This window comes from Gambusia affinis, linkage group LG19 (genome assembly GCF_019740435.1).
Source record: "Gambusia affinis linkage group LG19, SWU_Gaff_1.0, whole genome shotgun sequence".
Lineage (NCBI taxonomy): Eukaryota > Metazoa > Chordata > Actinopteri > Cyprinodontiformes > Poeciliidae > Gambusia > Gambusia affinis.
The window spans coordinates 16,720,110-16,731,034 of record NC_057886.1 but is presented as its reverse complement, the minus strand read 5'-3'; the positions used below and the strand labels follow the sequence as shown (position 1 = coordinate 16,731,034).

At 38.2% G+C, this 10,925-nt stretch overlaps 1 protein-coding gene across 1 annotated transcript; it reads right to left on the bottom strand.

Annotated features, from left to right (window-relative positions):
- Positions 1–2,525: 2,525 nt before the first annotated feature.
- rprml (reprimo-like) lies at positions 2,526–3,964 on the bottom strand. The gene has a single exon (XM_044100230.1). The coding sequence runs from the start codon at positions 3,553–3,555 to the stop codon at positions 3,220–3,222; it is 336 nt and encodes a 111-aa protein (XP_043956165.1). The 5' UTR covers positions 3,556–3,964; the 3' UTR covers positions 2,526–3,219.
- Between the last annotated feature and the right edge of the window lie 6,961 nt (positions 3,965–10,925).

Sequence of the window (10,925 nt, the reverse complement as noted above, 5' to 3'; positions counted from 1 at the left end):
AGGTCTCATATATTTTAGTTTCTTGTAATTTTTAAGGGATTATCTCTGTTTGCTCAAATAATACTAACACATCACCATGTTTAAAAAAATATATATTTTCTTACCTTAGATGACTCCTGAGCTCTGTTTCCAAGGAAATCTCTTGCACAGAGAAGTGCTATTTCTTTGTACGATGAACCATGTTATATCATTTTATAATTCAAGCATACAGTGCAGGTTGGTATTCATGCCGAAAATGTTTTCATAAATATTCATTTCAGTTGTATTAGCTTTTTTGTCTGTCTTAAATGTTTCAAATCATCAAGGAAATTATGAATTTTCAAACAAAGATCATCTGAGGATCTTTTCAAATGATTTATTATTAAAGAAAGGAGCACTCTGTCTAAGAGAATTGTTTTATTTGAGCACACAGTGTTTTTGAGCACGAGACGCTCAGCTACCACCTCTCAATCAGATCTAAGTCATTTATTTTATTAGTTTTCTCAATATAAAAACACTTTTTTTTTCTTTTTGTTTAGAAAATGAACATTTTTTGTAATAAATTACAAGAAGTTACCCAAATCCTCCTGTAATATGTCAGTTTTTTCTTCCCCTTTGAGTTGTTCAGACTTCAACCAGAGTACATTAATTAAATTTAAACATGACCACTGTATTGCATATTTGTGCAAAAACTGTAAAATGACATTATAGGATGATTATGCTGTTCCTATGTAGGTTTTGTCATTGAGTTGTTGTTATGATTAAGAAATCAAGTTTTCTCAAGCATCTTTCTCAAGAAATTTCTCAAGCAATTTCTCAAGCATTTTGGAAGCTTGAGAAATGTTGAATCAGACTTACAGTGTCGGTGTGTCTGGATTGTGGTTGACTTCTTCTGTGTTTCACACTAGAGACCTTAGGCCCAGTGATAACACTAAAACAGTGTGCATCGCACCACAAGTCTCTGTATGTCAGTCCTCCAAATCCTTCACCCATTCATAACTAAACCCACATAGGGGACTGCATTGTCTCAGTGCCTGGTTTAGTGTTTAGAGCTGTGATAAAATATATTTGCTTTCAAACAACATCCAAGCTTCACTGTTTCCAGCAAGCATTTATCTTCAAGGCTGCCAGCTTTATTGTTTCCAAGAAGTATTCATTAGTGCACGGGCACAGGACCAGAAACTAGAAACTTTAGCTCAATCTTCCCCAAAGGGAGCACAAACCCGACGCATATGATCTGTTTTCAACGAAGATCTCGCCACTAAAACAATGGCTTGTAACTTTCACACTTTTCAAAAAAGACAGAACTTTAAACACCATTATCATAATTTTGGTTCTTTGTCATGTCTATTGCGTGATGCGGAAATTTATTTTCTTAGAAATTGCCAGTCCGTTGAACACCAGCGCCCTGAACAAGCATGAATGAGCAGGTGTGTGAATGCATGGGTGTATTGTGAGTATTCATGCACTCCAGCTCCCCTAACAAGTGCTGAAATAATAATGAGAACTTTGGTTTGCATCAGTGTGGTGTGTCCGATGGAGTAGAAGAAAGAGGGAGATCACAGAGCAGAAATGAAGCCAGAAAGTCAGATCGGGGAGTAATCTTACCCTAACAACCAATATTCACTCATTGACATTTTTAAAGGCCCTTGACCAAACAAAAGCCGATGTAACAAAGACATAAAGTTGATAGAGTCTATCACACTTTTTGAGGAGTTAATGTGCAAGTGATGAAGACTAACCACTGTTTTGTTCTTGTTTGCTGTGGAACATTTATCTCCATGATGGGTTTGGAGCCTGTGTGAGTTTATGCCGTCAAGGAAAACAAATCAACTTACCTCTTAAATATAAAACATAATTACAAAACTGGTATGAGCACTCACTCGCTCAGCTTTGAGATAAGCTGTAAAACAGAATGCACTTTTATTACTGCTCTCAGGTACATTTTAGTAGAACTGGGTTGGTCCCCCATTTTCCTTCAGAACTAATTTATTGTGCTGTAGATTCAATCAAGTGTTGGAAAAATCAGAGCCATATTGACATGGCAGCGTCTCAGAGTCACTGCAGATTTGTCGGCAGTACATTCATGATGTTGCTCTACCATTCTGCCGCTTGTTAGCTATTAATACAGGATATAATTATTCTGTGGCTTCATTTTGTTTAGGCCAAATTATAACCCATCTATCTGAGTGGTGCAGCTAAAACAAACACTACCAGTCAAAACCTAACAACGTTTTACAAATTCTTGTTATTGTCCAGTTGGAGAGATCCTTGTTGAGGTCAGAGGTCTGACTTTTTTATCAACATATCTACTGGTCACTCAATATTTTCTGCTTTTTGGACCGTTCTATAAAAACCCGAGTGATATTTGTGGTATAAAAAGTTTTCAAAAAAAAATTGTTCTGAGTAATTTATGAAAGAGGCTTAAAATTACAAACAACTGCATATCCAAACAACACAAAAGGAAAACTTATAACAATTTGAAGTTATTTAAAAAAACGTTCTGCTTAAAAACAAGAATCAGTCAGTAATGACGACAGGAGAAGTGAATTGTCATATTTAATTGCATGCTGCAGTTTCAACAATTTGGTACAAAATATATCATGCAGCTTCTGTCATTTTTAAAAGTGCAAAACGTGTCAAAAATCACCTTACAGATCAGTCCGCGAGCATGCCAAACAGTTACAATCACTTCCATCAAGCTGTCACGGAGATCATTTTTATTTTCATTTTTTTCAAAAATAATCTACAAAATATTGAGACCAGGAAGAAAATACTTTGTCTTCAAAAAAACAAAACAAAACAAAAAAAACATACCTACATCACGTCCACGGATTATAGTTCAGGCGTGGAAGGAATAGAAATAACAATCATGCTTGCAGACAGACTCAAATAGAAATCCTTCTAAAAGAAGGGGGAACCAAAGCGAAACATGAGGTAACAGCTTGTAAACATTGTTGTTACTTTGTTCAAGTTGGCAATATTAAAACCACTCCATACATGTAAGAATCGTAAACGTGTAAACAACTGCCTGGAGTTTACGCACGAACTTTACGCACAAACATTGGTCGTTTAGGAATACTTTCCTGTTGTCATTTGTCGGAAGGAAAAGTAAAGTTCTTTGCATATCGTTAATCTTGACACGCATCAAACATCCACGACAGGTGCGTCCAGATGCAGATCCTAAAATCCGCACCTGATCCCCATTCTGGGTCTCCCACAGCGCCTGAGCTCTGTCCTCTAGCCGAGCCCAATCATGACAGTTTCCACGTCTTTGGAAGGTCTCCGGTCCTTTACCAGGAAGTTGATCATGCTTTCTGACTTGATCATCAGGTTGCACCCGAGGAAAAAGATGCCAAACATCACGGTGAGCGAGAGGACGCACAGCACCGCGATCTGGACCACACGCATGACAAAGAGTTTGCGCTCATCCTGCAGCAACACCAGCGACCCTCCGCCATCATCGGTCATCACGGTCTCTGAGCTGTTACTTGAATATGTATCCAGAGCCCCGACAAAGGTCTGGCTCCCATTAAACAGCACGCCCTGGGTCATGTTGAAAAGAGAAACATTCATGCTTCCTTGCGGGTTATCAGCAGCGAAAACACTGGACTCCACTTCAGTGGCGCGCGGTCTGAGAACAGAACTTAGAGTCCAGTGAAGATGTTGGTTTATGTGAATCTTCAAATAAAAACCAAGAGGAAGACACAACTACACGCTTTCGAGCTCCAACTCTCTTGTCAGACATTGAGATCAGCTACTGCTTTCGTACGTAATGACCGCAACCACCTCGCCAACCTGCCACAGTCGGATAAAGTCGTATCACCTTCGAACAAAGTAAGTTTTTTTTTTTCAACTCAGAGGGTGTTTGCTTTTGTTTTTTTCAGAAGTTACAGGAGTTTTCAAGACTGTGAACGAAGATCGACACGTTTCCCTCCGGTGTAACAAGGTAATCCCTGTGCGCCTGTGCTCACTAAGAGCGCTCCCTCCGTGGTGCGTTTTAAAGTGATGATGAGCTCCCCGCGGAGCCACCCCTCACCGCGGGAGAAAACAGGTGGGCTCCGACTATCAGGTCTGTGGGGGTGTGTGGGCATGTGTGTGTGTGTGTGTGTGTGTGCACGTTTGAAAGTGAAAGAAAGAGCTAAAGAAAGAAGCAAAAGAAGAAACAAAGAAACCAACAAAGAAAGAAAGGAAAGAAAAAACATGGATACATATTTGTCACTAATTTTGAAAGAGCATTTATAATAGTTTAACTTTTTTTTATTTGTATTTCATCTAGTTGAAACCAAAGACTTCAGTGAATCTTATTACGACTGCATGTGATAAGCCAACAAGCAATAGTAAAAATTGTGGAGGGGATTGGCAATCTAACATGATTTAAACTTTATTTACAAAGAAATTATTTTATAACCAACACGTGTTGGTATCTCAAGCTTTGAACATCTTACAGAACTCTGTTAAGTCCATCATCTGATAGTGGAAAGAGTTGCAGACTCTTGGTTTGCAGACGTGCCATAGCACGTCTGCAAACCAAGCCATTGTAACCTGACAACAGGTTGACAAGATTAGTAAGAGAAGAAGCCAAGAGGTGCATTGTAGAAGTAATATCTTAAATATTTATTTGTATAATTTGTTTATTAGGATAAAAATTATTATTATTATTATTATTATTATTATTATTATTATTATTATTATTATTATTATTATTATTATTATTATTATTATTATTATTATTATTATTATTATTATTATTATTATTCAAGGAAAAGAAAAAATATTATTATAAAATTTAAATTAAAAATTATTACTTTTGACACGTACTAGATTATTATGATAAAATCCATCCATCCATTCATTTTCTGTTCACCCTTGTCCCTTAGTGGGGTCAGGAGGGTTGCTGGTGCCGATCTCCAGCTACGTTCCGGGCGAGAGCCCGGGAACACCCTGGACAGGTCGCCAGACTGTTGCAGGGCTAGGATAAAATGATTACTAAAAATGATTACTATTAATGATTACTGTTGCATACTAATTTGTTATATTGGACTAATGTGTTCTTGTAAATTTGCATATCTAATTGCAGTTAGGATTTTAGGGCGTGAGTCCAACTTGGAGCCACACAGTTTTTTGACCTCTCTTTCATCTCTTTTGTTTACTCTTAGTTATTTTTTGTGGAAATTTAAATTCAAAAATAAATTTAAATTTATTTTTGAATTTAAACCGTTCAACTTTATCATAAGGATCCACTCTGGTTTTTTGGCTTCATTATTTAAGAACCTGCACGCATTATATCTCACGAATGTCTTGGAATCCAAAACAAATTATTACTGCGAGCTTTAATTTAGCAGTTAAGACTTGTATAATAAGATATTGCTGAACAGCAAATATGTATAACAGCTCCTCTCCCTTTTCAGTGCCAATTGTTTTCCTTTCCAAGCTTCTGCCTGAAATTAAATTGTTGAACAGCAGACATTTCCATAATTACTTTTTGGAAAGTATCACTCAGAGATATCTTTCTCTATAAAGTGCTGCAGGTTTCTGCAAGCGGTCATGACACCCACACAGTTTCAGAAATAAAAATGAACGTGTAGTGTAAGTAATGCAATTGTCATCATCAGTAATGGACTTCTCTGCTTGATGCTAATACATTTTCTTCATCAGTGATGGAGAAAAGTTTGGGCAGTGATGCTCTATTATATGATGGCTTCATATCATGATATAAAGGCTGAATTAGCTATCTTTAAAGCATTATCTTTTGCTTATTATATTTGAAAGAACAGTAGTTTTAAAGAAGAATTATCCCAAATAGCTATATTGAACTTGCTGAAATCAAATGCTTTTAAATCAGAATGAAGTTTTGTGTAATTTCTGAAGAAATTTGCTGCAACAAAAAGAAAAAAAACAACAAAACAGGCTTATTCTATTTGCCAAACTGTAGGTGGTAAAAAACATTTTTTATTTTCTTTGTTGCCACAGTTACAGTTACAAAGGTTTGCCAGATTGTCACAGATTTGGTTTCACATGAACTTTGTGATATCACATTGTTTTGGTAAGTTTACCTATTGCAATCTGATCTACAAACTATGAATCCACAAATAAATAATCATGATCCCTAACTCGTAAAACAGCTTGAAAGAAGCGTCATAAGAAAAGAAAACTTAAACTGTTTTAAACCAGCTCAGCATCCAACAATGCTGCACTCAGACCCAGTCAGTTTGATGAATCCTTGCTAAGAGATGCTCCTGACCCTTACTGGACTTTTCTGGGACACATTGAAACCTTGAGAGGAGCAGCTGAACTTCTTTCCTTGAAGTTTTTGGGAGAGGAAAAGTTGCTGACTTAACTGCATCAACATCGCCTCTACACTCTGATTGATGACTAAGCCTTTCTTGGAGGCAACCTTGTTTAAGAACGAGTTCAAGTATCAAACTTTGTAAAACTGCTATTCTGCTTTTTTCTTCAGTCTTGAGATGAAGATATGGAAATGGAGGAAGAGAAGCTTTTTTGATTAAATAAGTGTACAATACAACCATAAAACTACAGCAGGAATGTTAGTAAAAATAAATGTCTTTACCCATAAAAACTTCAAATTGAAGTACAAATTAAAACCAATATATTTCATTATGTCTGTTTTTGAATCTCCACACAAAACTTAAATTATAATTTATTTATGTCTTTAAAACAAACATAAGGGAACAGGAACAGTTGGAAAACATAAACAGATGTCAAACTGAACTTTATGTTAATATAAATTGATCTGAAGTTCATGTTTACAATATTTAAAGAAACAGCTCTGTCAATCATTCTGAAATACCCCAGTATGACCTACTAGCTGGCTCTGTCAGATTAATCTTCTGTTTGTTCAAAAACAAAAGGCCACGAAACTTAATTTGGGGTGCTCTTGACGTCTGCGTAAGCAGCTTTCAGACAAGCATGTGTACAAACAATGATTAGCTTCTTCCACAAGTACCTTACTTAAGCCTGGGGGTGGATTGTTGTTAGATAAATTTATTGATGGCTGCAAGTAGATGAAAAAAATAAAAAGTGTGGCTTTTGTCTGTGGTGAAATTAAATCAGTCAATCAATCCTTTTAATTCATTTTGGCAAATTTATTTGAAGGACATAAATCAAGTTAATAATGGGTGAACAATCCTTCACTGTGTAGTAATTACAGACTATTGCTTGTACTTACAACCAAAACCCCTAAGAATATATAAATTATTTGTAACTGAACCCTACTATGACTCATATCACAAACACTTGGTGATTATTTTACCATCAGGCTCTAATAAAGTTGCGGATTTTCACATAACTATTGATGGTTTGTTGGGGCAAATGTATATGTAGATACTGTAAAAATCATATGAGGCTGCATACATGAACAAGTGTCTGACTTGTTCCTTAGCAACAGAAGACCTGTGAGCTCAGTGACAGATGGTTGGGGAAGTTATTTTAGTTTAATGGAGAAAGACAGGGAGGGAGCAATGACATGCCTTTACTTTGGAGAGATGACGTTTCCAAGACACATTGACTAAAAGGGAGTGGCACAAGAAATTCCAAAAGAAAGAGAAGGGTTTGCAGCATGATTATAAGCATGAGAGGTGATTGTTTGCAGTAGTCCGCAGGTAAAAGAGAAGCCAAACTGCTCACATTTGTCACTGTCGATGACTTATGTGGCTAACTATTCTAACAATTATATTCAGTATTAGTGCTGTTATCACCAAAAATACTGGCAATTAGTAGTCACTACAATAAGACTTCCTCCAGCTATGAGTCATCCTGCTAGTTTTCAAAGTCTTATGGCTGTAAAAAAGCTTAAGCAACATAATCCTATTAGTACATTATCGTCTAAAATGAGTCACAGCACTAAATGAGTTGTGCATGTGAAGTCCCTTCCCAATGTGACACTCATGCAAGCACATAGCTCTTGTGTCAGGTTGCCATTATTTGTTTTATTAGACAGTATTTATGAAGGCTTTCAAACCACAACATCTGTAAATTCACCTTCCCCACACATCTTCTGCAGCAGCTGATATGGAATAGCAAATTAGTATCTATGTTGATGATATTCATACGGATTTCCCACTATAGACATCAACGACAGGAACTATGAGCCAAAAAAACCCAATTCAACAGTTAAAGGTGTTTCTACTTTCACTCTGAATTGTTAGTACGTCACAACTTGCTTTCCTCAAAGCTAAAAGCCCACTGTTCACAATTTGAGTCATATATTTCACTTGTTCTAGAGCACATATGTCAGAGTCAAGGCCCGCGGGCCACATCCGGCCCGCGAGAAGACTTTCTACGGCCCCTGGGATGATATTAGAACCGGCCCGCAGCAAGCCGGCACCCCGTCTGAAAAAATGCGAGATGCACCCCCCCACCGCCGATCCTCACAACGCACGCACCCCGTTCGATCCTCACAACGCCCCCCTTCGATCCTCACAACTTAAAAAAAATCTCAATGAACATTCGATCAGTCCGGCCCTCGGCTTGTAGCTAAATTTTTTATTTGGCCCTCCGTCCATTTGACTTTGACACCCCTGTTCTAGAGGTACTCCTATTGAGGATTTAAATTATTTTAAATAAAAACATTAAAAAAAAACTACTGAAGACATATGTCAGAAAGTTAGATTTTGAGATGAAGACCAAGACAAGGCAAAGACATTTGTTTGGAGAAATGATTTGTTTCCCTCTGTTGTCCTCCCTGAAGGTGTCATTATTACAGTCAGACCACAGCTCTTCCTGTCAGATCCGGGGTGGCCAACAAGCAGTTCTTCTGTCCTCTGAAGTTGATGCGAAGGGGGAAATTTTCCACTCAACATGAGGCAAGTGGCAGCCTAGCAACACAAACCAAGCAGAGACATTTGCAGCAGTTTGACCCCGCCCCCTGCTCCTCATCTCGGCTTCTTACACACAAATAAATTTCTGGAAAGCACGCCCTGTGTGACGCTCACCTGACATTCTTCGAAGCATCTCCTTTTCGTTCAGGGATTCTTCCCACGATGGCCCTTCATTAGCTGATCAAAGAAAACTCCGAACTGTAAAGGTTTCTTTGTGACCCATTCTTCTGCTAAAGAAGACATATGGGGGCAATTAAATGCCAAAGCAAATTAGAGAAAGTGAACTGTGATGGGGATTTTTTTTTAGAAGCCACAGAAAATGTCAAAGGCCAACTTTTGATCTTAAGGATTTTGCCACCACTGGGTGTCCTAATGAGATAGAGTTAATGCAGCCATTAATTAGTCTGATATGAACTGCTCTGGCACCACAGCAGATTGTTGCTGAAGAAATGATTATAATTCCCTGAAGGGAGGACAACTTTATCTAATAAAGTAAATTTACCACCATCTTTTTTTTCAATCTTGTAATGCATTTTGAGTCTTATTTAGGATCCATTCTAACTTTGCAGGATGGCTGTGGGGAGGTGCGGAGCACTGCAACACCCTGAACACTCACTGACTAAAATGGATGCACAATCTTTTAAAATGTCATAATTTTTACCTGGTTCCAGCAACACTAAGATGAGGTGTTAAAGGAAGGAAACTCTGTGACACTGCACCAAACAGACATCAGTCAAAAAGTTTCTTTAGGCAGATAATGACTTCGCTGCAGAGAGATTTGCACTTCTATTTCAGCCAGCCCGCTTCAAAAGGCTCAAATGAAAATCTGTTTGTTTGAGAAACAGATTACAGAATTCACAAATCTAATTGAGGATTTTTTTTCTTTCTTTCTTTCTTTGTTGCTCAGGCGCAGACACACCGCATGCGGAGCCAGCACCCATTAACGCTCATTTCCATTTAGACTCATCTTCAAATCACAGATTTTTCTCCCCTGGCTCTTTGTTCGCCCTCTTTCATCCAGTTTTTCTCTTTAAGTCCTTTCTCTGAATCCACACAGTGCTGTTGCATGTGAGGACAGTCCTGAGGTTTAATCAGGAATAGAAGAACCCTCCTTCTTAATTTCCTTCCCAGCTAAATGTTAACTTATTAATATTTATTTTCTCCTCATATAAACTTTCATCCCCTGGGATTAGGAAATGTAAGCCTCACATCCAGAGAGGGGCTGCAGAAGGAGGCAGATCAGATTGCAGTGCGTCACAACACAAATACACAATGTCTCGGATCAGCGACGGTTGAGCGCTTCTTATAAGCCCCACAGACAAATCATCTTAAAAAAAACTCATATCACCCTGCACTTGACCCTTGAACTTGCCAAAGCGGAAAAGCATAAGCTGGCTGTGGTTAATCAAACGCTGATTTTTGTCTGAGAGTGATCCTGTTGCGATATTGGCTTTTCAGACTTTGTGAAAAGCTTAAAGGGCTCCAGATAGATCTGTGATGCAGGTCAGGACCCCGTCCATTCTCCCCACATGCCTCCCCCTACTTCCTTCTTGTTCAGTCTTAATTGGCTGCCATCTGACCCACTCTGTAGCTTTTTTTATTCAGGACAAGCAGAGCATACAGTACCTCTTCCCAAAATGCCATTGATGTGAGGGGGTGTTTGCTACAGGTGGCTTGTGGAGCCAATAGATCCAAATCAGTCATTACTGAAGAGGGATTTTCATTGCTCACAGTGTATTATCTACCTGTGTATTATCCCCGTCCACCTACACTGAAAGCTTGATGCCAGCAGAACAGTTAACCATTATAGCTTTCCTACTTATTTCTCTATTCCTGTCATTTCTTCTTTGCAGCAGTTCTTGGACAAGGGTGGCAGTAACTTAGCAACAGACTGGAGAATAGGAGCAGGCTCATGGATAAAGATTCAATAAATGGACAAGTGCAGAGATAAGAAGCATTGTCTGCCTCTGTTAGCGCCGCCACATGCATGCAAACTCCTAAGTTAATTTCTGTGCAACAATTTGAGATTTCATCCAAGTTTCTGTCTTTTTTTCCCCCACAGCGTCAAATAAATCAAACTTGGATCAAACATCGGGTGCTCCTCGT